A 25,502-nucleotide genomic window follows, 5' to 3' on the forward strand; every position below is an offset into this window, starting at 1 on the left:
TATATATATTACACCCACTCAGTTGATTCATTGTTTTTTTTTATAGATAATATGTTGTGGTTTGTAAAATCCTTAATTTTTATTTTTATTAATTGTGCTAAAAAAAAGCCATAATGAACAAGGGCCCCAATTCAGAGGCGCTCGCTCTGAATCACGGCGGGCCGGGTTTTTTTTTACCCCGGCCTCCGGCCGCTCGCTACGCTGTGGGTGACCACCCACAGCTTTAGCGGGCGGCCTGGCGACCATCGGGCTTGCGACGAGATCCTTGTGGTAGGGTCTCGTCCACCGCAAGCCTCAGTGAACTTCCTGCTCTAGTAGAGCAGGAAGTTCACTACTGACATCACGTGTGATGTCAGTAGGGCCGCCCACAAACGGCAGGCGTTCCTTCGGGAACGCCTCCGTTTGTGCAGCCCCCCCCATGACCCGCTTACAAAACGGGGCGAGCTGTCGATCAACATCGACAGCCGCCCAGTCTTGTAGCGATCCCCGGAGCAAGTGATTTCTCACTCGCTCCAGGGCTCGGCGTGTGCACTGCCCGGCCATCGACCTGCTTGCGAGCGCTGTGCGCTCGCGAGCGGGTCTGAATCAGGCCCAAAGTACACTATTTTAATAGTAATTATTATATTTTCATTTTGTAATAGGTTTGTAATACATTTTGTATGTGCGTTGCATCATTACTAAATCTGTAGTTGACAGAAATGCTTGCCTACACTAATAGAACGGATTATATTTAAGGGTTCACAACTCTATATGGGTTGGGTACAGGATGCCAGTGCTCAGGATCCCGCCACTGAGAATCCCGACACCGGCAAAATACTGACACCTGTCAGGTAAGTATCCTAACCCAACCCCTAAACCTAACCCTCCCTCCCCGAAGCCTGTGCCTACCCCTAACACCATTACTTACCACCCGAATGCTGGTGGTCAGGATGCTGGTGCTGGGATTTTGACTGATGTCTGGATTCTGGCTCCAGCATTCTGAGCACCAGCTTCCCGACCACCGGGATATGAACTACATCCCCTCTATACATTCTCAAATTATTTGTGTGACTCTTCTTTTCTAAATCATATAATTTTATTGAAAGTATAAAAATAGGTACACAAGATTGCATGAAAATAAAAAAATGGGAATAATATTGTTCACAGTAATTGGACTATAGAAGAGATACAACAAAGAGATCAAAAGAGACAATAGGGAGTACAAATATGTACCAAAAAGAGCATCACAAACATTTTAGGATGAATAATAGAATTGGTGTAAATACGATAAAGGGTCAAGGACACAAGGGGGAAGGGGCGTGTAGAGTGAGACCTCCATATGGATAGGGTGAGAGTGGCTAGGTAAAAGGAAGGTTGTGAATGATATCAAGTGGAGAAACATGGGATCTTAAGTGTTTGCACTCATTAAACAAGAAGACTAAATGGAGTCAAAATAGGAGTCATTGTAGAAGAGGAAAACAGCGCTACTAGGGAGCACAGGGGAGAGGGGACATTAAGAGAAAGAGAATAGGAATCAGATGAAGGAAAGTGATTTGGGGATAAAAGGGGGAGGAGGGAAAGAGGGGAGGATCATCAGTAAGGGAATATGGTGGGGAGAGTAGAAACAGAGGGTGTACGTTTAGGCGAGACCAGGTAGGGTCACATTATGAACCCTAAACCAGGAAAACCAGACTGCATGGAATTTATCCACTGTGTTATTTTGGAAGCTAGTTATATATTCCATTATAAGAAGCTCTTGACGGGGAAGAGGACTGCTTCTAAGCCCTAGCAATCTGATGTTTAGCAGCACAAGTGATGTGCAGCATCAGTGCTTGGGTAACTGGCAGATTTGGACACACAGGAGTAGAGAGGCAGGGGAGAGTAAGGGACCTACGGGGGTTACAGAGGCTAGGAGTTATTGGACCATCAGTCAAAAGGGCTCAATTTCTGGACAAGTCTACCAAGCGTGAAAAAAGGAGCCCACCTGGTCACATTGATGCTCGCATAATTCACATGCATGAGGGAACATTTAGTGCAGGCATTCCGGGACAAGGTACCAATGGGTATAAATCTTATAGGAGTTCTCCTTAATGGAGACACTAATAGAGCATTTTTATATGTTTGAGCAAATTGCATCCCAGGTACCCTAACACAGGGATGTTCCCAGATCTGTTCCCCAGGAATCTGAAGAGAGGTGGGTTGTCCAGGTTTAAAATAGAATGGTATAATTGGGAGATAATGCCACTGTCAATGGGATAATAAATGCAAAGACATTTCATCACCGTGGGATTGAGGAGGGAACCAGGGGCAGTAAGGGAGGAGGTGAGAGTCCCGAATTTGGAGGGAGGTCTGTGTTTGCAGTGGAGCATGGAAGGTAAGAAATAAAATCAACCCTACTAAGGTCACTCTCCAGGTCAACCCATCGCTTTTTTGTCTTTTGGGGCATGCCAAGCTACTAGCTGACTAAGGGCCTGATTCAGACCCGCTCGCGAGCGCACATCGCTCGCAATCAGGTCGATGGCCGAGCAGTGCGCACGCTGCGGGACTCACTACAAGATGGGGCGGCTGTCGATTGTGATTGACAGCTGGACAAACTGTCAGCTGGACAAACGGAGGCGTTCCTGAACCAGTGATGTCAGTAGTGCCCGCTAAAGCTGTGGGTGGTCACCTACAGCTTAGCAAGAGGCCTGGAGGCTGGTGTAAAAAAAAAAAAAAAATCCGCCTGCCCTGATTCAGAGCGAGCGCTAGCAAATTGCGAGCCCCTCTGAATCAGGGCCTAAGTCTGAAGGCCTGGTAATATTTAGAGAATGATGGGAGACCGAGAACCCCATCTAGGTACCTTTTGAAAAGGATATCTCTGAAAAGGCAGGGTTTCTTGTTATTGCAAATAAACTTGCAGCAAGAGGTTTGAAGTGAGGTGAAGACTTGAGCAGGGACCGCTACAGTAAGAGTCTGGAATAGGTTCAGTAGTTTAGGGATAACATTATTTTTTATTGCATATGGGTCTATCCAGGATATAAAGTATTTCTGCCGAGAGATATCATGTTCCACTTCTCTGAAGAAAGGAGGATAACTGGCTTTGTACAAACAATCATTGGACTTAGGGCCTAATTCAGACCCGCTCGCGAGCGCTGAGCGCTCGCAAGCGGGTCGATGTTAGCCCAGTGCGCATGCACACGACGGAGGCGGCTCGTGCGCATGCGCGAGACCCGGATAGCTATGGGTCTCGCTACAAAGGGGGCGTGCTGTCAATGGTGAGTGACAGCACGCCCCCTTTGGTGGGCGTGCCTGGGGCGTGGCTGGCCAGATGGCCGCCTATCGTCTGGGGCCGGCCCCACTGACATCACAAGTGATGTCAGTGGGAGTGCTTTCGGCTCTGATAGAGCCAAAAGCACTCCAGGGCTTGCGGCAACGAGACCCTACCACAAGGGTCTCGTCGCAAGCCCGATGGTCGCGATGGTCTTGACCATCGTGACCATCTTTTTAGCCGCTCGCTATAGCTGTGTGTGGTCACCCACAGCTATGCGAGCGGCCAGGAGGCCGCTCTAAAAAAAGAGAGGGAGGGCACTGATTCAGAGCGAGGGCTCTGAAAGAGCGTCCCGCTCTGAATCAGGCCCCTTAGTCAATGAGCTCCTAGATATTTTATAGAGTGCTTCCACCATGTAAAAGGCAAGTTGAGTTGCAAGAGATCCTGAACCAATTTCGGTATATGGAGAGGCAAGGCTTCCGACTTATTATTATTGACCTTGTAGCCTGATAGGTGCTCATAAAGAGAGAGTTCCTGGAAGAGGTTTAGAAAAAAGATCAGAGGGTTGGCAAGGTGAAAAGAGAGAGTTTGTATTGGTAGTTGCCAATTGAGATACCAGAGATGTCTAGGTTAGCTCCAATCCGACAAGCGAGGGGCTCAATAATCAAAGCAAAACAGTTTGTGTGAGCGGCCTGGCAATTGTCGCGATAATCGCGACCATCGGGCTTGCGGCGAGACCCTGTGGTAGGGTCTCGGCTCCCGCAAGCCCGAGTGGACTTCCTGCTCTAATAGAGCAGGAAGTCCACTACTGACATCACGAGTGATGTCAGTAGGTCCGCCCACAAATGGCAGGTGTTCCTAAGGGAACGCCTGCGTTTGTGCAGCCACCCCCCCTCCCAGCCTACAAAACAGGGCAAGCTGTCAATCAACATCGACAGCCGCCCCGTCTTGTAGTGAGCCCCGGAGTTATGGAGCTGCCGTCGCTCGCTGGGGCTCGCGCATGTGCACACCAAAGGCGGCGCATGGGCAGTGGGGGAACATCGACCCGCTTGCGAGCGCTGAGTGCTGTGCGCGCGCGAGTGGGTCTGAATCAGGCCCTTAGTTTGTTTGCAAGGATTTGGGCAAAAAGCTTGGTCAGTATTTAAAAGGGATATAGGCCCTGATTCAGAGCCGGACGCTCTGACCAGAGCGCTCGCTTTGAATCAGGGCCCACCTCCATTAATATGGAGCGCCCTCCTGGACGCTCGTATAGCTGTGGGTCACCACCCACAGCATATACGAGCGTGCAGAATGATGGTCGCAATGGTCTTGACCATCGCGACCATCGGAACTGCGAGTAAAAGCCTACGGTTGGGTTTTTCAACCGCAAGGCCAGGAGTGATTTTGGCTCTATCAGAGCCAAAATCACTCCCACTGACATCACTAGTGATGTCAGTGGGGCCGGCTTCAGACGGTAGGCGTTCCCTTGGGAACGCCTCCGTCTGGCAGGCACGCCCCCGGCACGCCCACCAAAGGGGGCGTGCTGTCAGTCACCATCGACAGCACGCCCCCTTTGATGAGACACTCCGAGCGAAGGAAAGTCCTTCGCTCGTCGGGTCTCGCGCATGCGCACGACGGAGCTCCTTCCGTCGTGCGCATGCGCAGTGGGGACCATCGACCCACTTGCGAGCGGACAGCCGCTCGCGAGTGGGTCTGAATGACCCCCATAGGGCGATAATTAGTCACAGTTGGGGATTTTTGCCTAGCTTTGGTATAACTGTAATTTTAGCCCTAGTGGTATCTGGATGGAAAAAGCTACCCTCAAGGACTTGATTAAAAGTGGCTGTGAGGTGAGGAACGAAGGGAAGACTTATAGAAGGAAAAAGGGAGGCAATCTGGGCCCGGTGATTTAGAGGGTTTCTGTGATTTGAGAGCGTTCTTTCGTTATGGGGTAGCAAAGTGCAGCAGTGGTGGGAAGACAATCAGACATAGAGAGGGTTGGAATGGACAGTTGAGAGGGGAGATCATGGGTATTATAAAAGCGATTATATTAGTCTAAAGATAGAGTTGATTTCGGATGGGTTATAGTAAGGAGAACCGGCAGAATATTGACGGTGTCGATATGGTTGTGACAGCTTTGCAAGTTTTCAGATGTTTGGCAAGTAGAGTTGTCTGCCTTGTTACTTTCCTTGTAGTAACGTTGGTTTAACCACTGGAGTGATTTCTCAATTAATTCAGTGATGATTGTGTTAAGGGCAGATTTCACTGTGGTGAGCTATTAATAGATTGTGTCAGTGGGAGTACGTTCCTGAAGGTATTCCAAGTGGTGGATCTGGGACGTGAGGGATTGTAAAAGTTATTTCTGCTCCCTGTTGCTGTGCAAGGCATAACTAATGATATGACTGCGAAGAACAGATTTATGGGCTTTCCACACAAGGGCGGAGCAACCGGATTCTGGTATTTTAAGGGTGAAGTAGGATCTCTGTAATATTCACTTGAAATTGAGGGATCTTTAAGAGGATTTCATTGGGGTGTCAACAGCTCAAAAGTGGAGGTGACAGAGTGGTCAAACCACAGGTTAGGAATAATGGCAGAATCAGTTAGATGTTTAGAGGATGAAGAGTTGCAGGGAATCAGGTCATTCCTGGAGTATGAGTGATGGGGGGCAGAGTAGAAGGTAAAGTCCCTGGACGAGGGTTTCAGGCACGCCAAGTGTTGAAAAGGTTAGCTTCCTTGACGTAGTTTGAAAGAGATCTGGATAGAGCGCAAGCACTGGGGCGGACCTGGGCAGCAGTTTTGTCCATAACTGGGTTCAAAACGCAATTAAAATCCCTGCCAAGAAATAGTTTACCCTCCCGCAGCTTGTGTAGTGTCAAAAAAGAACATAAAGAAGCGTTCTTGGCCTTTATTAGGGGCATAAAAATTGGCAATAGTGACATTCAAGTGTCCCAGTCTGCCGTTCAAGATGATATAGTGACTGTTCGAGTCAGTGTGAACAGAACGTTAGGTAAAGGACACACTATTGTTAATCTGAATGATGACTCTATTATGTTTTTTTTTTGCAGTGAGAGTACAACACAGTGGAAAAGTGCTTGGAAAGCAGAGTGGGGTGATCTGGGTCACGAAAATGAGTTTCCTGCAGCAGAACTGCCTTAAGTTTACAGATTGAGCAGAACAGATGTGACCGTTTTTGGGCGTATTGAGGCCCTGTACATTCATGGAGCTATCGTTAGAGACATTCTATTGAAGAGTTTAGTGAGGACGAGAAGGGTTGCAAAGAAAGTTTTTAGGGACCCGACTCGCTGAGGAAAGGGGAGAGGTGGGGTGCTAGAGAATGGGGAGGAGAGGTCTATAGGAAAAAGGTTGTGGGGAAAGGAGTACTGGGCATGTAACCCCAGGAGCTGGCTGATGTTCCGGCCTCCACAGGGAGGGGGCCAGGAGGCATTCCAGATGGTTTAGAGGAGGCTAGGGGATGTACCAGGTCTGGACGCGCACTCCCACGGGTAAGCTGGATACTGGTGCGGAGGTCGTGGCACACTGAGCTGTGGGGAACAGAGCGCAGGTGTCCGGTTCAGTGGCTGGGTCCCAGAGGATCTGCAGGCCTAAGGTGGTGGAAACGGGGTTCAGGCTGCGGTCGCGGGATGTAAGGTGGCGAAAATGAGCCCGGGGCTTCATAAGGGGCAGGTAAGTGCAACCCGCAGGGACACAGAAGGCAACCCCCAGCACCATGGACTGGTTCACCGGGCAGCCCCAGAAGTCTGCAGGTGGGCTGAAGGTGGTGGAGAGCTCAGTGGACCCAGGATGGGTCAGAAAGGAAGATTTTTGTGAGATGCCAGCTGGGAGCTCGTCTGTCCGCTAAGCTACGCCGCCTAGTGTGACTTTTATATGTGTATAATTGTAGTGTAAGAAGGGTGCAATGTATTACAGATCTTATTTTTTTCATTCTGACAGATAAAAATATTGCTTTCCTTCTTACTCAGGGAGAATTCAGTTATCCGTAAAAAATTATTTATCATTCAAATTTGCACTTATCGTGCAATCCTATTAGCTGCAATTTTGGCGGGTGCGATTTCTTCATACCATTGCCGTGAAAAGTTTTCACCACCTCCTGAGAAGGTGAAAAGTTTTGCAAAACCGCTATTTTTAGCTAAAATGTTTAGACCTGGTTCAGAACCACTGGGACACACACCTTAATTAGTAATTAGGCAAAAAAATTTTTGTTTTTAATTAGCTTCATTTGGCCAATAATGATGTAATTTTTGGAGTGAAAATGTACAAAGTGCAGGAATTTAGGTTGATGTGGGATTTCAGAGATCCAAACCCACACGAATTTCGCTGATCCGAGGTTCCCCGCGTGACTCTGATCTCAAAACGAGGCAAAACGTCTTCATCCCGCTGTCGGATTCTTGCGGGTTTTGGATTGTATAAAAGTTACCATTTCATTCCATCTGCGGAGAGTGAAGAGGCTGTGTGCAAATGTGATCGCTGTGCTGTGCTGTTGCTGACACTGTGCATAGGGGCTGGCTACTGTTGTCACTTGGGCTGGCTGCTTATGTCTATAGGGGGCAGGGCTGACTGTTGTTCAAATATAGGGAGTGGCTGGCTGTTGTCCTGTCCACTCCATAGAGGCAGGCTGGCTGTTGTCCATACGGGCTAGCTGGCTGTGTGCAGGATGCGGCCTGGGATCGGCCGCTACTCGCCTCTGCGCCGGTGTCCTTGGGCTTAAGTGTTCAGTCCTGGGAGTGGAGGTGAGTGGTGACTGAGTATTCTCCCCAGGGTCTGCTAGGGCTTCCGTACATGCGTCCTGGTTTCCGGGGTGCTGGGCATGGGCGCAGCCATGTTGGTTCATATCACCTGACTAGTCTCTCCCAATGGTAGTCCTGTGGTCACTCAGCTGATCCTCTGATCTAATGATCAGCTACGCAGGGGTATTTAAGTCTGACCCCAAATTTGCTGTTCCAGTGACTTGTGATACTCACCAAGTGTTGCTCTGTGCTATTTCCTTCGGAGTGTTGCTTCAGCCTACTCACAGTTCTCCACTATTTCTTGTATTAGCTCCCATGCTAATTCTCAGTCTGAGACTTTAGTTCTCTCTCAGAAGTCCAGTGTTTTATGTTGTTTTTCCTGTGTGTCTTGTAGTAGTGTGCTGCTAGCTCTCCTGCATTTTCTCTGCGTTACTGAGGTGTCATGTTTCCTGCTAATTTCTAGTTAGCTCTCAGCTGGATCTATAGCAATCCACAGTACATGCCTGTGTCCACTTCTCTGTCTCTCTGTGCAAATCAGCACCTGAATCTGTTGCAGTTCCCAGCACATTTCACTGTGTTTTCAAGCAAGCCTGTGACTAGGATCTCTACATTCTCAAGTTCATCACCAGTGTTCAAGTATTCTTTTTATTACTAGTGTTCAAGTATTCCGTTCATCACCAGTGTTCAAGTTATGCTGGTATTAGATGTGCGTCCAATATACGCCATTAAGGCAGTGGGTTTTAGACAGTTAATGGAAGTCCTGTGTCCCCGCTACCATGTCCCTTCTAGATTCCACTTCTCTAGCATAGCAATTCCCAATCTGTACAAGGACATTAAAAAAAACCTTATTAATGTCCTCCGAAATGCCGTTGTGCCCACTGTCCACTTAACCACAGATATGTGAACAAGTGGGAGAGGGCAAACTAAAGATTACATGACTGTGACAGCCCACTAGGTAGATGTATTGCCTCCAACAGTGCAAACAGCAGCAGCATCTAACAAATGCCAGCTCATTCAGAGGCAGGCTACTCTGTGCATCACCGGTTTCACTAAGAGGCATACTGCTGAGAACCTCTTAGAAAAACTCCGGCGCTCGCATCCAAAAGGGGTGGATGTCGATGTTGATCGACAGCTCGCTCCATTTGGTAGGCGGGTCTGGGGAGGTGGCTACATAAACGGAGGCATTCCCGAAGGAACGCCTGCCGTTTGTGGGAGGCATCACTGACATCACCAGTGATGTCAGTGGTGAGCTTTCGGCTCTATTTAGAGCCGGAAGCTCACTGGGGCTTGCGGGAACGAGACCCTACCAAAAGGGTCTCATCGCAGGCCGCGATGGTCGCGACCATCGAGACCATCACCTGGCCGCTCGCAAAAGCTGTGGGTGGTCACCCACAGCTATGCGAGCAGCCAGGAGGCCGAAAAAAAACGCCCTGATTCAGAGTGAGCGCTCTGAAAAAGCGTCCGGCTCTGAATCAGGGCCTTTTTCCGGGAGCTGAAGCTGTGTGGTAAAGCCTGAGTCTAATTGAATCCCCCCTATATATAATATCAATTTTATGCCCCTTATAGTACGGAATATATGTATTTCTCCTATGTGTTCTAGTTTTTGTTGCTGAAACTTCTTAAAAAAGAACTCTTCTAAAATGTAGTTTTGACATTAAAAGGGGTTAATGTAAACAAAATCCTATTTACCTTGGATGCGTTCCCATGCTACACTAATCTTTGAACTTATTGCTTGGGGAGAAAAGGAGGAATGGGAGGGCAAAAGAAGAAAAGGAAAGAAAAGGCAAAGGAGAAAATGGTACACCGCACCAAGGTGGTAGGTAGGTTCAAATGAAGGTCATTTTACCAAATCAGAAAATGATATCTGAAAATGGGTTCTAGTATTTAGGTGATTCCAAAAAACAATCAATTAAGGTGAATGATGTCGTAATAAGGGTGCACCCTAGGAGCAGAAATTTAGTAATGAACAAGCGAAGTGGATTTTGAAGTCCCATTACCCAAAACTTTTCCATTCGCAATAATTGGACGTTACGTTGGAAGTAACATCAACATCTGTTCCGCCAACTTGAAACAGAGAGAGTGTTAGTGAGCAAACAGTGAGAAGGTAATTAAATGTGGGGCCATGGTATGCCCTTCTCAAAACAGATCATCACTTCCAGCAATATTGCTAGGTTTTCCCTGTACCCAATAGAGGTGCATATTATTATTATTATTATTATTATTATCCTTTATTTATATGGCGCCACAAGTGTTCCGCAGCGCCTTACATAGTACATAGAACTAATAAGTGAACAAGAAACAAGTAACTTACAGTACATTACAGTGCAGGACAAGGACACAACTTATATACATTGCTGTAATAGTGATTAAAGCACTCACAATAAGCTGCCGGGAGTTGGCGGTCCCGTGTTAGGTGCCCTAATGGGGAGTAGAAGAAAATGTAAAGAGAAGCACATGAGGGAAGAGGTCCCTGCTCATGAGAGCTTACATTCTGAAAACTAGCATTGTGGAGGGATATATGGTGGATATGTGAGTGCTGATGTTCAGTGGCACATTGGCCTGAATTTAATCCGCCTCTAAGAGTGATTGGCAAACTCTGTAAACTCCTGACCCTATGTACATTTTCTATTATTCACATATAAGCTTTCATACTGACATGTCAATATTTTCAAAGGACATCCTGTGTGCATGAATTGCGCATAGGTGAGCCATGGGTTGATCTGCATTCGCATAAATGAATGTGCTTTGTGCTGATGAGCAGGTAAATGAAGTGGTGCCAGTTGAGTTGTACATGATACAGTTAAAGACTAAAACTTGACATCTGTAAAAGTTGTTTGTTAAAACAGAATAAAAAACCCCAATGTTGTTTGCATAGTTAATAAGGGGCAATGCAACCCATGATTGCTGTTGAGGACAAAGCAGAAAAGAACCTATATCTAGTTATGGGAGCACTATCCATAGCTGCCAACCACACAGTTAATAAACTGCTTCAGATTTTTTAGAACTGGGTTACATTTACTGCTGCAACATAGAAAGGGTTAATCTGTGTCCATTTCCTCATAGTGTCCAATTAGACCATGCCTTATCCTGCACTGATGAGGCCAAAGCAGGCAGAAATGGGATGCTCTAAAAACTCACAGGGTGGAACTGTCATGTAAATTGCTTTTTCAGAAAGTCCTTTCTCTTTAATGAGAGCCTTATCTGATTGCGGCTAAAAATGGCAGCAGTAGTTCATTCATTGGTCTACCTAATGCAATGTCACCCTCCTGGCATATCAGACATAAGACAGAACATTTATTTTCATTTATCATCCAGTTTTATTTAACCTGAGACATTTTACATTTCCAATGAGCAATGACTCTCATTTGGAAGAGATTCGCGCTCAGGCTGATTCCCTGCCTCTCAGGGAAAATAAGAAAGAGTCCAGCTCTCTAGAGGACGTTTAAAGCGAAGTGATACCATCTCTCTATTTTTAGCTGCGTGGGTCAGCGGAGAGGGGACTGCTGCTGGGGGACGAAATGAGAACGCCTCGCTAAATCAACGCGTTCATTTAAGTATTTACTGTGGGAGCTGCTTGGAGGGAACTCTCATTGGTGGACATTATCTGCCCTTAAATACCTTCCGTGTATGCACAGCGTGTTTTGTTACATGTTTTGCCGGATTATAACTATTTATCTATGCCAGGGATCTCATGTGCCCCAGTATTCCCAAGACAGTTTTGTATCCTGTTACTGCAAATCTAATTTGGAATGTATACTTTCCCAGAATTCAGAGATGTGAAATCTTTTTTTTATTTTATTACATTTACAGATGTGTCCTCACTTAACTATCCCATAGGCTGAATATAACTTAGAGTGGCATGCTTAATATCCCCTCAAAACACCCATATTTGGGGTACCTGCTAAATGTATCATGGAGGGACCACAGCAGATGAATCCATATCTGCCCGTAGTCCCTTCATTTCCATCAGCAGCTGCAGCCCCCATTGGTTTCTATGGGGGCTGCGAAGCTGTCAGATTTACCCCCGGCAGCTAACGGCATCTTTAGGTGGCATTAGCCTGTTGTATCCTATGGACTACACTCTGCAGAATTGTTCAGGAGAGGGATCCGTAGGATCCATCCCCTCTGCTGCCCACTTGCACATATGCAGACCAACGTTAGCGCAATGTGCAGCTAGCCGAAATAGAAATTGCGGATGTGATCACTTTACTTTTACTGATCGCCAGGCCAGGCTCCTTTCAGAGCTCTTGTCTCTGTGACTCAGTAATAATAGATTTAAGTGAATAATGATTTCTTATTGATGCAATTTGTGGCGTTAAGGAATTCCTATTATCCGGGGCTGGCTGCATCTATTAATAAATATTGCCCTATGTCTGGCCAGAAGATGGTTAAGTGAGGACACCTCTGTATAGTCCTACTAACTAATAATAGAATCATTAGTAAATATTTTACAAATTTTTCTGATACTTAAGGCTTGAAACTGTTGTTATGCAGAGAAGAAAACTAAAGAAAAACTTAAAAACAAAAAAATGGGATCTGAGGAGGAGATGTGGGCTGAAGGTCACAAGTAGATAGGCTAGGAACAAGTTTCCTATACCTATTTTTTTACAAGATGGCAGTAAACACATTATTAGAAATAAATTACAAAGCATCTTTACTTTGGGAAATTTTAATTTAAATATTGTGTGGTGTTCCCGTTTTAATACATACATTGTCTATCTATCTATCTATCTATCTATCTATCTATCTATCTATCTATCTATCTATCTATCTATCTATCCAGTATATATAAACACAGTAGAACATACAGACCAGTAAGGAAATGGAAAGTGGTCAATTTGTAATGGAGCATTCGTGTTTTGTGTTCAGCAGCAGTCATGATTGAGTTACAGGATTTATACCCATATGTCTGAATAGCAGAGTAGCCTCCTGAGGGTACATGTGGACTGAACCTCAGTCCTCGAGTCTACCACAGCTCTAATTAGTTCTGTTAACCTCCTGACCAAGTCACCTTGAGCTGCATACTATGTACTGTGATCATCAAATTGACGTGGACATTGCTTCAACCAATTGACCTACCAAACAGGTGCCAGAAATTGAGCTAATTCAATTATGGGACACTTGTGGCCTGAGTCTTGTTTGGGTTCTAAGGGTTTTATTTCAGAGATTGAGCGATTGTTAGCTATTGTGCATGCGTGAAAGCTACACTGCACACACATAAGTAGTCAATGTTTGGAGGAGGTAACTTGGCTGGGGGGGGAGAGGGGATGGCTTGTTACAAGAACGCATGCGTGTCTGTTTAAACGCCATTTTCACGGATGTGCATAAATTAGCCATTTAGATCTCCTTTGGAGCGTGAGAGTTCTCAGCTTGTCACAAGAGACGTGTTTTGAGACAGGTCAGACTTCACTCAGAAGCTACGTGACTGCCCGACCTGCGTATTTGCTCCTGATGTTTATGCTGATGCACGTCATCGGACACATATGAGGAGACAGCAGTGGGCATCCCTATGCTCGGGTGAGCTTTGGAAGGCATCAGCATATTTTAGCAATTGCGATACGTGAGAGCTCTCAGTTGCGATTGCATAAACGTAAATCTCTGAATCAGGGCCTAAATGTACTGGCAGTACCAATGCTAAATACCAGTAACAATAATTGTCTTTATTTTCATAGAAATTGTGCAATTATATTGGGTTAGGTACAATATCCCGGTGGCGACCATTACGATGGTCGCAATACGGGCAGCAGAATCCTGCTGGCCAAAATCCTGATGAATTTTGATGAGTATTCTACCTGTAACCCACCCCTCCTGCAGCCTAACCTTAACCGTCCCCTCCTGCAGCCTAACCCTAACCGTCCCCTCCTGCAGCCTAACCCTAACCGTCCCCTCCTGCAGCCTAACCCTAACCGTTCCCTTCCTGCAGCCTAACCCTAACCGTTCCCTTCCTGCAGCCTAACCCTAACCGTCCCCTCCTGCAGCCTAACCCTAACCGTCCCCTCCTGCAGCGTAACCCTAACCGTCCCCTCCTGCAGCCTAACCCTAACCATCCCCTCCTGCAGCCTAACCCTAACCGTCCCCTCCTGCAGCCTAACCCTAACCGTCCCCTCCTGCAGCCTAACCCTAACTGTCCCCTCCTGCAGCTTAACTCTAACCGTCCCCTCCTGCAACCTAACCCTAACCGTCCTCTCCTGCAGCCTAACCCTAACCGTCCTCTCCTGCGGCCTTACCCTAACTGTCCCCACCTGCAGCCTAACCCTAACCATCCCCTACTGCAGCCTGTCCCTCTTCCTACTGCCTAACCCTAATACTCGCCGTCGGGATTCATCAGTATTTTGACCGTCGGACTGGTCACCACCAGGATCGTGACTACATCCCATTAGATTGTATGCTCTTTCTTTATATAAGTCTTGCCTTACATTTGTTTTCACATCTGTATTTATTTGTCATGTATTTTCCTGTGTTACATATTTGTTTTCCCCATCCAGACATGTAGATTTAGCAAGTTTGTTTAGAATTGATGAAGTTACAGGTCACACATGCCTTCTCTCCGGGACAGAGTTGTCTCACTCGATAGTGAAGGGGTGTGGACTTGGCCTTGGTCATGTGATTTGCTGTAAATGTGTAATCATGGTCTTGCACTGTAATGCCGCTATTCACTGCATTATGTTGACAGGGGCAGGGCTATGATGCTACAATTCAATTCACATCACGCCAACCCACAGCAGGTGCCAAAAGTCAGCAAATATGGATTGGGTGCTTCTGTAATAAATACCTACACTCACTTTGCTCCTAAGCAATAGGCTTAATTTTTGCAGGGGCCTAGAAAAATGTCACTCCCTCAGGTGCAGTGCCCGATCGCACCATTAGACCTAAACATCAGATTTATTTGAATTTTTCTGAAAAATACTTTCTTTAACAATGAAGCCTATCTGTATAGGAATCACTGCTAAAGGCAATCTAGAAGTTAAATATTTCCTCACCCAACGTACACCTACAGTTAAGTAAAGCAATTAAAAAGTTTAGCACCCTTTCATCTTTGTCACCACAGCAAACGGAGCATTAACACACTTATGTGCAGCACCTTCCAAATATTGAAACATAACTGCATGCAGGACGGCTTCACAATTCCATTGTATATAAAATACATACGGTAATAATGATTCAGGTGGATAAGCGTAATCATTACAGCAAATGGAAGTGTACTGAGGATGGAAGGATTCAATCCATGGTTTTGCTACTCACAATATCTGCAATCTAAGAAGTTGGAATCTTTGTTCCAGTTGCAGCTCCAGTCGTTCCTGATGATCTGCAGTTCAGAGATACCAAAAGGAGACGGATGCTGTGATATTCCAGCGATGGTGAGAATTGCACAGTAGACAGTAGACTCCGGCTATTACAATGCTCTGTCTATAACACATTCCAAGAGTTCAACCATGACATAACATTGCATGCCGCATCTCATGTGACACCCTCTCAGATTCTATGTTGGTTCCTTGGCTCAGTTTGTATGAGATAGAGTTCAGAGGTCCTCCACTAAATTCTCTGTTCTTTCTTTCAGAGGGATGAGAACTCTTGTCCAGCTCCTCCTTCTGCCTGCACCTGCACCTCTGATGAGCCAGGACCACCAGGCCTTCCCGGGCCCCCAGTAAGATCATACATAAAATAGTCCATTAGCCTGATCTACGGGAACTATCCTACTGGTGTATCCTAGAATTTGTGTATTGTGATGTTGATAAGGGAATATTTGATTAAACTTTACAATTCCATTTTGTATTCTATTTCTCCAAACATTTCTCCTACAGGGACTACCAGGACAACGAGGACCTAAAGGAGAGCAAGGTGAAGCTGGACCTATGGTGTGTACCAATATTTCACTTTGTAAAAATATAATAGGGAAAACGTAACTATCAATCTTTAAGTATGACATTTGTAGTCGGGAAGTTGTTTGAATGTTTAAGGGATTTTATTTAAAAATATGTTTCATTATTGTTTCACCAATATTATCAGTATTGGTCAACATGACTTATTGAAATCGCACATTGTTAATAGGAAACTTAATAAAGTATCTGGGAGAACTGGTAGGCAGTATACTTAAACTGGGAGAACTGGTAGGCAGTATACTTAAACTGGCATCACTGGAGAACTGGCAGACAGTATACTTAAACTGGCATCACATGAACGATCCTGCTACCCAGGCAGAGCTTTCAATAACAGTGTCATTTACCAATTTGGTGGCAGAAGTGGGTGGCCTATTTGGATAAGATTTGTCCTTTTTTCTCTTGCTTATACAAGGTTTTATGGTTATAAGATTACTACACAAAAGATTCATTTATGAAGCACAAAAAATACAGATATATACTTTATTTGCAGTAGTGCATCTATAAGTCCCCCAAGTACATTTCAAGGTTCACGTTCAATTAGAAGTTCTTGTAACTGTCCCTGGAAATGCAGCCCATTGTCACACATCCATTTTCTAGAGCAGAAATATGTATTGGCCAACATTATTAAATTGTGTGCATATTGGTAGAAGACACATGAGTGGGAATGACAAGTTTTAATGAGATGCTTTTACAAAAAGCATTATGGATTGTGATCTTAAATATAGGCACTGTTGTGAGTATTAAAACAATGCCATATCAGATTAAACCATTTTTTTGTCTCTTTTTAATTCTTTTGGAATCAATCAGTGTTCATGACCGCTGTGTCCTCATAAGAGCCACTAGGTTTCCTTTTGTGTGTTTTTTTAATTTTCATTAGTGAAGCAAAGAAAGCACTCTGAGATGGCATACAGCCTCCGAGAGTCTGCACAAGCTGCCGTTTACATGGCAGCTTGTGCGGAGTGGCATCTTTTCAGATCCCTGGCCACTGTTTCCCTACTGCCTCCAGCTCAGTGCCCAGTCTATTGTCCCCTGTGCTCACCTTTTACACACAGCCTCCATCTCCCAGTGCCTAGCTCCTGTCCTCTGTATACAGAAGTGCTCCCACTACTCTGACCAGACGAACCACCACCTCCATTCTCCACAAACCGTACAGCACGTAGACAACACGGAGCTGATGCTGGTGCAAACAGCATCTCCCCGGCCACATTCAAAGCTCTTACACACCCGTCTGCTTATTGTGCCAGTGGCCACCTCAAAGCACCAAACGAGCGGTGGCTAGCAGCAGTCTGCACTCCATCTCCATCACTCCGGGTGTCTGTAGGAGGCAGTACACCCTGGAAGTCAGCAAGGATGAAGGACTTTAGCTGGCAGCATGTCCCGATGTCCTTCCTTTACCCCAGGCGGTGTCAGGTAAATGATGATGACTGGTGGGTCCAGTACAAGTCCCATGTCCCTGCTCCACAGCCTGCAGGTTGAGCTTAGAGCTGGGGTTTCGGTAACAGTGGAGATCCCCAGCACGGCTCAGTATACACCCTGCAGAACTCTCTCTCCTGAGCCGGGCACATACCGAGCAGCAGCTGCAGCCCTGTGCCCGTACCTGCTGCACAGCGCACAGGGAAGCCAACAACATCAGCAGCATTCTAGGTAGCCACATCTAAGCGCAGCACAGCTGTCATCAACAAAACATCCAGCTGACAGGTGATGTGAAAGGTGGGCCCAGCTCATTTGTCCAGCGTTCCTGGTCCTAAGGCGATACGCAGCTTGAAGATGTGCTGCGAAGACTATCGGAAGAATGGAGCAGCAGGTGAAATATTTCACACTTCCGAAAGCTGTCTCTGCAGAAAGAGCAGCTTTACGGGTATACAGTCAGTATCCCGGCACATGGGATGCTGGTGCTTAGAATACCCGTGTCAGAATCCCGACACCTGTCAGAATTCTGGTGCCGGCATCCCGAAGGTAAGTAGCGGGGTTAGGGCATAGGGTTAGGCACTAAGGGGGGGGGGGGAGATTAGGTTTAGGGTGCGGGGAGAGGGAGTTAGGTTTAGGCACTGGGGAGTGTTAGGGTAGGGAGAAAGGGAAGTTTGGGATACCTACTGACAGGTGTCTGTATCCTAACCCTGTCGGGATGCTGGCATCGGGATTTTGACCACCAGGATCCCGACTTCCGGCATGCCATACCCAACCTGCTTTTCGGAAGTGATAATTAAGTAAAGGATGTATGATGTATGCCTCCAAACTATACATTGAACTCGATGTGATATGAATCCTTAATTATCACACAATTATTTTCATAATGAATAGGCCCCTTAATGTGGTGTTTTTGATTTGGTTAATTACGTGTCTTGATTACATCATTCTGCCATACCAATACCTTCGTTTTCACATTATAAGCACAGCACCACTCTGTTGCTTGTTATTTGCATTAGGTCACAGATGTGTGACCGGCAGAAGACGCAGGCCACAGACGCAACTCTGTCCAAGTCAGAATCGGGCTCATAAGGTGGTCATTGGGATGAGCAATCAGTGGTTTATTTGAAGCCTAAAACAGCCTAAGGGGTTTATTTACAAAGTGTTGGGTTGTAAAACCTGACACTGCTGTTCGTGTTTATACCCAATATTTAAAAGGACAGTGCTTTTACTAGTCGTGTCTTGCTAGTAAAAGCATTGCCCTTTTAAATATCGGGCATAAAACTGAAGTGTCGGATTTTATAACCCGATACTTCGTTAATAGACCCCTAGGTGTCCATCCAATTGTAGTGTGTATGGATCACAGTAAAGACACCGGCAGCAAAAACGCACCATTGTTTTACATTTTTGTTAAAAAAAAAAATGTGAATAATAATGATCTACCGTATATGCTTCTAAAATTTTTAAATATAAATGTAAACCTTTTGATTATAGTGTACCTTTGAAGGAAGCTGGTGTATTTTTTTTTTTGCTTTTAGTCTCTGTCCCCTTCTTTTGTAATTTCAAATGAAGTGCTCTTCGACATATTTTTCTGTCTCTTAATGTGTCTACTGGTTGTCATGGTAATGCACCTATGGTAACAATGGAATCTGGAGATTAGTGAAATTGCAGCGGTGGAATTTATAGTCTCTAGAGTTCAGACAACATTGTTGTCAATTAATTCTTCTCCGAGGTGTGGCTGGGGTATAATAAGCAGTGATGGATTATAATAAAAATACAAGGGGCAATGCTCAGGGCCCAAAATAGTAATTGTGTTGTAGTATCTCTAGGTGTCTTCTCTCAAGCAGAGGGCGGGAGAGTCACAACAAGTAATGGGATTGATATCAGAGCCCACATCCAGTTATATTCTCAGGTATTTTTGGCACAACACGACCTATAAAATGCAGGTATTTATATCACCCTCATAATGTTTCATGCTTTGGAGGAAACTTGGCTTTGGGATTTGAAAAACTTTGCATTCCTTCTCCACCTACATTAAATCAACACACAAGACTTTGGGGAATGAACTGCCAGTGAATATAATCAACACGAGCAAACTGCCGATGTACTGTAGATTGGTGATGAAATGTAAAATATGCAGGACACTATCTGTGAACGCGAGTCAGGATAGTCTCACTCTCTAACCATACTGTGTCTTTTCTTTATGCCTTTATTAGGGGGAACCTGGAGTGTCTGGACAAATAGGTCCAGAGGGTCCTGGAGGCCACATGGGGTCCCCTGGACTGCATGGGAAACTGGTTGCTGGACCAATGGTATAACAGATTAGTATTCCATAGGTTAGACATATGGTCAGTTAAACATGTCATATCTGCATGAATAATGGAGGTTTTATATGTTTCCTTTTTATTTCAGGGTCCCCCGGGAATGAAAGGAGAGAAAGGGGACATAGGTAGACCTGGGTTGCAGGTAAATAAACAACACTCATTTCTTTCTACGATATACCATGTTTCCCCAGCACTGTACTCATTCAGGATTACATATGAATGCATGATTCTTACACATGTCTGGGGCGTGTGTGTAAGCGCTGGGAAAACTTAGCTATGGGCTAGCCCAGGAATTGCTCACTTACAGCATCAGGTGGAGCAAAACAAAAATGCCCCAATAAGTAGCATTTCATTACTTGCATGATCTTTTTTACTTCTGAACTTATATTCAGAAGTAAAAATACATGTGATACCTGTAACAACTCTCCATTTATAATTGGCTCCAATATTTTAGATTAAACTTGTCAAAATAAAGCCCTCTGATAGCCACAGCAATTACTGATATGTGAAATTAGGCATATTTGAGGGAAACACGCAATATAAATGCAGCGTGTCCTAATGACTTCATCCCTGTCAGCAGGAAATAATGAGACAGTTAGACCCCATCCATCAAAAGTATAGGACAAAATTATACAAAATTATGAAGGCTCCTGTATGACACCACACTCCTCTCAACTCAAGGTATATTCTGTTACTTAGGTATCCCTAAATAAAGAGAATACAGAACTACTGTATGGCTTTCTCCAGCTAAAATTCTGGGGAAAATCCATGTTTTTGTTTATTAAATAGAGCCCAAGGATTTCCTATCCCCCTACATTTACTGATGCAGCCCCCATAGGCCTTTGTGGGTGATGATCAGTAATGCTGGCATTACTAAATCATCTCGTCCAAATTTTCACGAAAAGATAACACCATTTCTATATGGTATTATGGTAGGAGAATTCAGAGAAACACACAATTGTACAGGAAGATAAAACAAATATTAATAAAAATAAATTGCAAATTAGTTGGCCCGACCATCAGAGCTGCCATCAGGCAGGGACTGCCGGGATTCCAATCCCAGGCCCGGGCAGAGAGGAGGCCTGGGTGGCAGCGGTGTAGAATACACAGGCAGCAGGCACTGGCAGGGAAAAGGAGCATCGGCGCACCAGGCACAGCGCGGCACTAGAAATATGGAGCCAGCCGCATACCAATCACAGCTCGCGGAACGGCAGCCACTCAGGAGTGGCTGCCGTTCCGCGAGCAGTGACGGGTTAGGGCGGAGGAGCCACAGGAGACAAGCGGCCCAACAGACCAATCGTCCCACTTGTAATCTTCCCGCTGAAGGAAATGGCCAATCTGCCCCTGGTAAAAATCTCAGATCCCTTTGTACAAATTTTTTTATTTTTTTTCCTAATGCCCCGAAACACTGTAAGGCATCTTGTAATATTGAAGCAGTGACAATTAGATGTGGGTAGAGGGAATTGTTGTTTTCTTTATTCTTTACTGGCTAAAGGGAAAGTGTGTGCACTTTGAAAGGGAACCCCTTCAAAATATAGCTATGGGCCCCACAAAGGTAGTTACACCCAGGGGCGGTACAAGAGAGTAGTGGGCTATGTGCAGCCTCTGTGCAAACCCCCCCTTCTCCAACAGCATAGTAGACCTTGCTTTGCATGCGCAGGTCTCTAGGAACATGGCGCACCCACAATGTTCCTGTAGACTTCTCTATTGCTCATGCGCAAATCTTCAGGAAAATACCCGCCGTGCATTTTACTGGTGATTTCTGTCTTCAGGGCTGGCCAAACAGGACTCGAGGTAGGCAAGTATAATATAATATGGGTGCAAGGTATGGGTATGTGGACCCACACACACAGTGCATAGCCAGGGAGCGGTGCTGACAAAAGGGGGAGGGCCCCCCAGTCTTAAGTGCCCCGGGCATCCCCGAAGGCTTTATCCGGTCCTGGAGACGGAAGGTGAAATATAGAGAGACTGAGGGGGCAATGGGTAAGAATAGTACAGTTTCTCTCTTTCTTTTTGAAATACTTATTCGTTTGATCCAACTACTTAAAAAACAGGACTGCTCGATAATTATTTTGGCTTAGGGGTGCCTTGAAAAAATTATGGAGACCCTAAGAGTGCCTCAAACTGAGAAAGGTTGGGAATCACTGGACTATACTATTTATTATATTGAATTATATTTTATGATTGCTATTAAATTGGTACTAATTGTATTAAATTAAATGTGTCTTGATATTTTACTGCCCTACCAGTGTCATACACATTTTATATAAGCGCAGTTCCATACTGTCCTTTTTTATGTTTATAGTTTATCGGGTGGATTTGTTCACTGATTCCATTTTCAATATTGGAATTGGCTACTATTTTTATTTTTACTCCTAGGTGTTGTTTTTGTCATAACATTGATTCTTATCCCTTAAAGTATAAAAATAAAACAAAATAATAAAAAAGGAATAAACTCTTTAATCTTTTAAAACAAGAAAAAAACAAAAAACTTTTTTACGAACTAAACTCATAAGTCTTCTAATAACAACTTTTTAAAAAAAGATATTTGAAACACGTTTGAATCACAATCGTTAGTAAAAATTAAACTTATGAACAATTAGAAATAATTAAAATAAACTTAGTCAACTCAGTCTTAATGAGATTACTCTTGGCTGACATCAAGGCAGGTGCCGAAGCAGGTGGGGTATGAGATGCCCACACACACTTTACGCACATGTACTCGTTGTGGTGTTGACATATTAAATGTCAATCTATTGACTACATCCCGCTTGTATTACCTTATCATGCCACTCTAACTACAGTATGTTATGTCCGGCTAGATTAATAGTTAAATGAGTACACATGTCTGTGTGTGGAATGATCTCCATAGTATAATCCTATTCCTCCTGTGTCTTTAAGATTTATTCATATTGGTTAGGTATACAGTACATGTCCATGGAATAACTGGTCTGACTACATTGAATTTCTTAAACTAAATAGTATTTGTGTCTATAGTTAGTAGATGACGCCATGGGAATTTATTACAGTAGATTGCCATGTTTGAGATCAGGAAGAAAGGCCTCCCGCTGGATCAACACAACTAGGGGCATATTCAATTAGCCACAGTAACATTTTTGTTTACCGCATCTTAAATTAATGCGCCTATCGGATTATTGCTTTGTGCTCTCCCGCTTAACACTCAATTCAATTGTAAAAACTGGTTGCGAAGTAATTTTCATGATGTAGCCGCGTTAAGTGTAGGGAAAAGTGGGGAAATCAGCCTGTACCCACCCACAAATGTAAAACTAAGCATTGGATAACACTATACAAGTTTATTAGTGTATCTTAGCCAAAAGAAAAGTAATTGGGAGTCTTAAAAGGCATAAAATGGCTGATTTGTGTATTTTTAATAACATTGATAAAATTATAGAAAGCATAATAAATGTTCTAGATAAATTAGGGGTGCATAAAAATGCCTGTCAGTTTTTTTTTTAATCAATTTAGGTTTTCCCAGCCACAAGCCCTGGAGTGATTTTGGCTCTATCAGAGCCAAAATCACTCCCACTGACATCACTAGTGATGTCAGTGGGGCCGGCTTCAGACGGTAGGCGTTCCCATGGGAACGCCTCCGTCTGGCAGGCACGCCCCCGGCACGCCCACCAAAGGGGGCGTGCTGTCAGTCACCATCGACAGCACGCCCCCTTTGGTGCGAGACCCGGAGCGACAGCTTGGCTGTCGCAGTCCGGGTCTCGCGCATGCGCACGACGGAGCTCCGTCCGTCATGCGCATGCGCAGTGGGGAACATCGACCCACTTGCGAGCGTACTGCCGCTTGCGAGTGGGTCTGAATGACCCCCCAAGTCCTTCCTACCTTTAAAATAGGGATTTTACCAAACTTTTAACCTGCTCTTGGGCTGCAAGAAGAAAACCAAATTAAATCCTCTGGAAAGTTAATTTGCAAGGCTAATTAAGTAGTAAAATACTTGCTGCCAGCCGCGTTAAGTTGCATTTAGCCACGTTAACCTCTGAAAGTGAATATGTTCCCTAGAATTTATGAAAGGTTTTGCTAAACCTGTGTATTTTTTTAACCTTAATACGTATATATCTGGTCAGCTATTTGAACTTTGACTAACTACCCTCTCTGGTCTCATAGGGTCTTCCTGGCCCCGAGGGTATACCAGGAAGAGATGGGATGATGGGAGCCAAGGTAGGTGTGACTATGAACAGCTGGGATAGGGAGGGTAAAGTCATTAGTAAATTCTGTGAATGATGCTATACATGTGTGAGCACCAGGGGCGTTTTAAGAGAGGATGGTGCCCGATTGCAGAATCAGTGCGGACCCTCTCCTCTTTCCGGCGGTCCCACGGCGCACTGTAGATTCTGGCTTAGTGACAGAATCTACTGCCATGCATGGGTCTCGGGAAAATATTTTCCCAGGGACTGTAGTACTGCTCATGCGCAGGTCACTGGGAAAATGGCCGCCACCATTTACCCACTGATTTTTGCTATGCTGCAGCGCCGGATCGGCACTGCAAAGCAGCACTATGGAGAGGTAAGTATAAAGGTGCATACACACGGTCAGATTTGTCAGATGAACGATTTGAACTACGAACGATTTTGACTGCATTAAAATGAATGGAATAGTCCAAATCTGACTGCAAACACATCAGATGTCCGATATCGTTATCTGACAAGCAGGAACGCGCATCGTTCATCTGACAAACATGTCAGATTTGTCACATTTTCCTTCTGTTATGAACGATTTTTAAAATTGTTATCGTTCAGATCTGAAGAATAATCTGACCATGTGTATGCACCATAAGACTATGGGGGCAGAGTGTGCGGTGTGTGCCCCCCGGGACACGGGCCTGTGTGCCCCGCACACCCTGCACCCATTATAGATACACCCCTGGTGAGCACAGATCTAGATGTCTGTGGATAGAATATATGGGTGATGATGTGTAGTGTGACTAAGGGTAATGTTTTTATTGCTGCAATAAATGCAGAGCTTGATTGGTGGAAAAAAACAAATGTCTCTCTTGGTTACAGGCCCATTTTAGAGTACCCTTTGCTAAAGTTCAAGTTTCAAGTGTGGTTCTACATATTCTGTGAACGTTTGATTACAAATAAACTTTGCAAAATATTTTTCTACAAAATGCCTTCTTGATTATATGTATTGTTTTGTTCCTTTCCACCTTTGTGCTCCCACCAAACCACAAGACATCAATTATTTTGTCTCTTGCACTCTCTCTATGGGTTCTATTTATTAACATTATTTTTACTAAAATAAAGTGAAAAAGGATGTTTTCACACCCTTTTCACATTATTTTAGTATCACCTATAGTTATTACCGGGCAATTTTACGAATTCTAGTCCAACCCCTAAGTATCACTTATTTTTAATAATCAGATCGCATTTCCCATAATTGTAATGGGATATGTGATCTGACAAGAGTTACTAAAAATAAATTGTAAAAAAATACCGGGGAAAGCCATGTGTTAATAACGCCACCTGGAGGTGGCGTTATCCAGGGTCTCCCCCGGTTACCGGACTCCTACTGTGCTCTAAAAGGCAGAGCAGAGCCGGGAGCCGGTGATCGGGTCCCAGTGCAGTATGGGATATCAGCTGACCGGAGGCATGGAAGACATCAACGGAGCACCAATGACTGTAGGTAAGTGCTATTAAGGGAGGGGGGGAAGGGTCGCGGAGGGGGTTCCGCAATCATGGGGGCGGGGCTTGGCGACGGGGCTTAGCGACGGGGGTAGCCGCGGTGTCCGGTCAGCGCATGCGCGGGGCACTAGTCACGGTATTTTTTTGCAAACATATCGTGACTAGAGTACAGAGGGGATTCGCAGGGACAGAGCTTTCTCGCAAGCTCTGTCCCTGCAAGGGATTTGTAGTAAATCCCTGTGATATTGCCTTGATTCGCAATGCAAATTCAGTCGATAATATCACACTAC

General features: G+C 45.0%; 1 protein-coding gene across 1 annotated transcript in view; it reads left to right on the forward strand.

Moving 5' to 3' along the window:
- The window catches only part of COL20A1 (collagen type XX alpha 1 chain), a 206,761-nt gene that overhangs the window by 156,154 nt on the left and 25,105 nt on the right, over positions 1 to 25,502 (forward strand). The window contains exons 25-30 of the mRNA XM_088442024.1: positions 15,231 to 15,308; positions 15,509 to 15,595; positions 15,753 to 15,806; positions 19,454 to 19,549; positions 19,650 to 19,703; positions 23,696 to 23,749. Coding sequence (XP_088298150.1) covers positions 15,231 to 15,308; positions 15,509 to 15,595; positions 15,753 to 15,806; positions 19,454 to 19,549; positions 19,650 to 19,703; positions 23,696 to 23,749 — 423 coding nt within the window. The remainder of the gene's footprint in view (positions 1 to 15,230; positions 15,309 to 15,508; positions 15,596 to 15,752; positions 15,807 to 19,453; positions 19,550 to 19,649; positions 19,704 to 23,695; positions 23,750 to 25,502) is intronic.

The sequence above is a fragment of the Taudactylus pleione genome, unplaced genomic scaffold, assembly GCF_031769625.1.
Source record: "Taudactylus pleione unplaced genomic scaffold, aTauple2 ptg000018l, whole genome shotgun sequence".
NCBI classification, from domain to species: domain Eukaryota; kingdom Metazoa; phylum Chordata; class Amphibia; order Anura; family Myobatrachidae; genus Taudactylus; species Taudactylus pleione.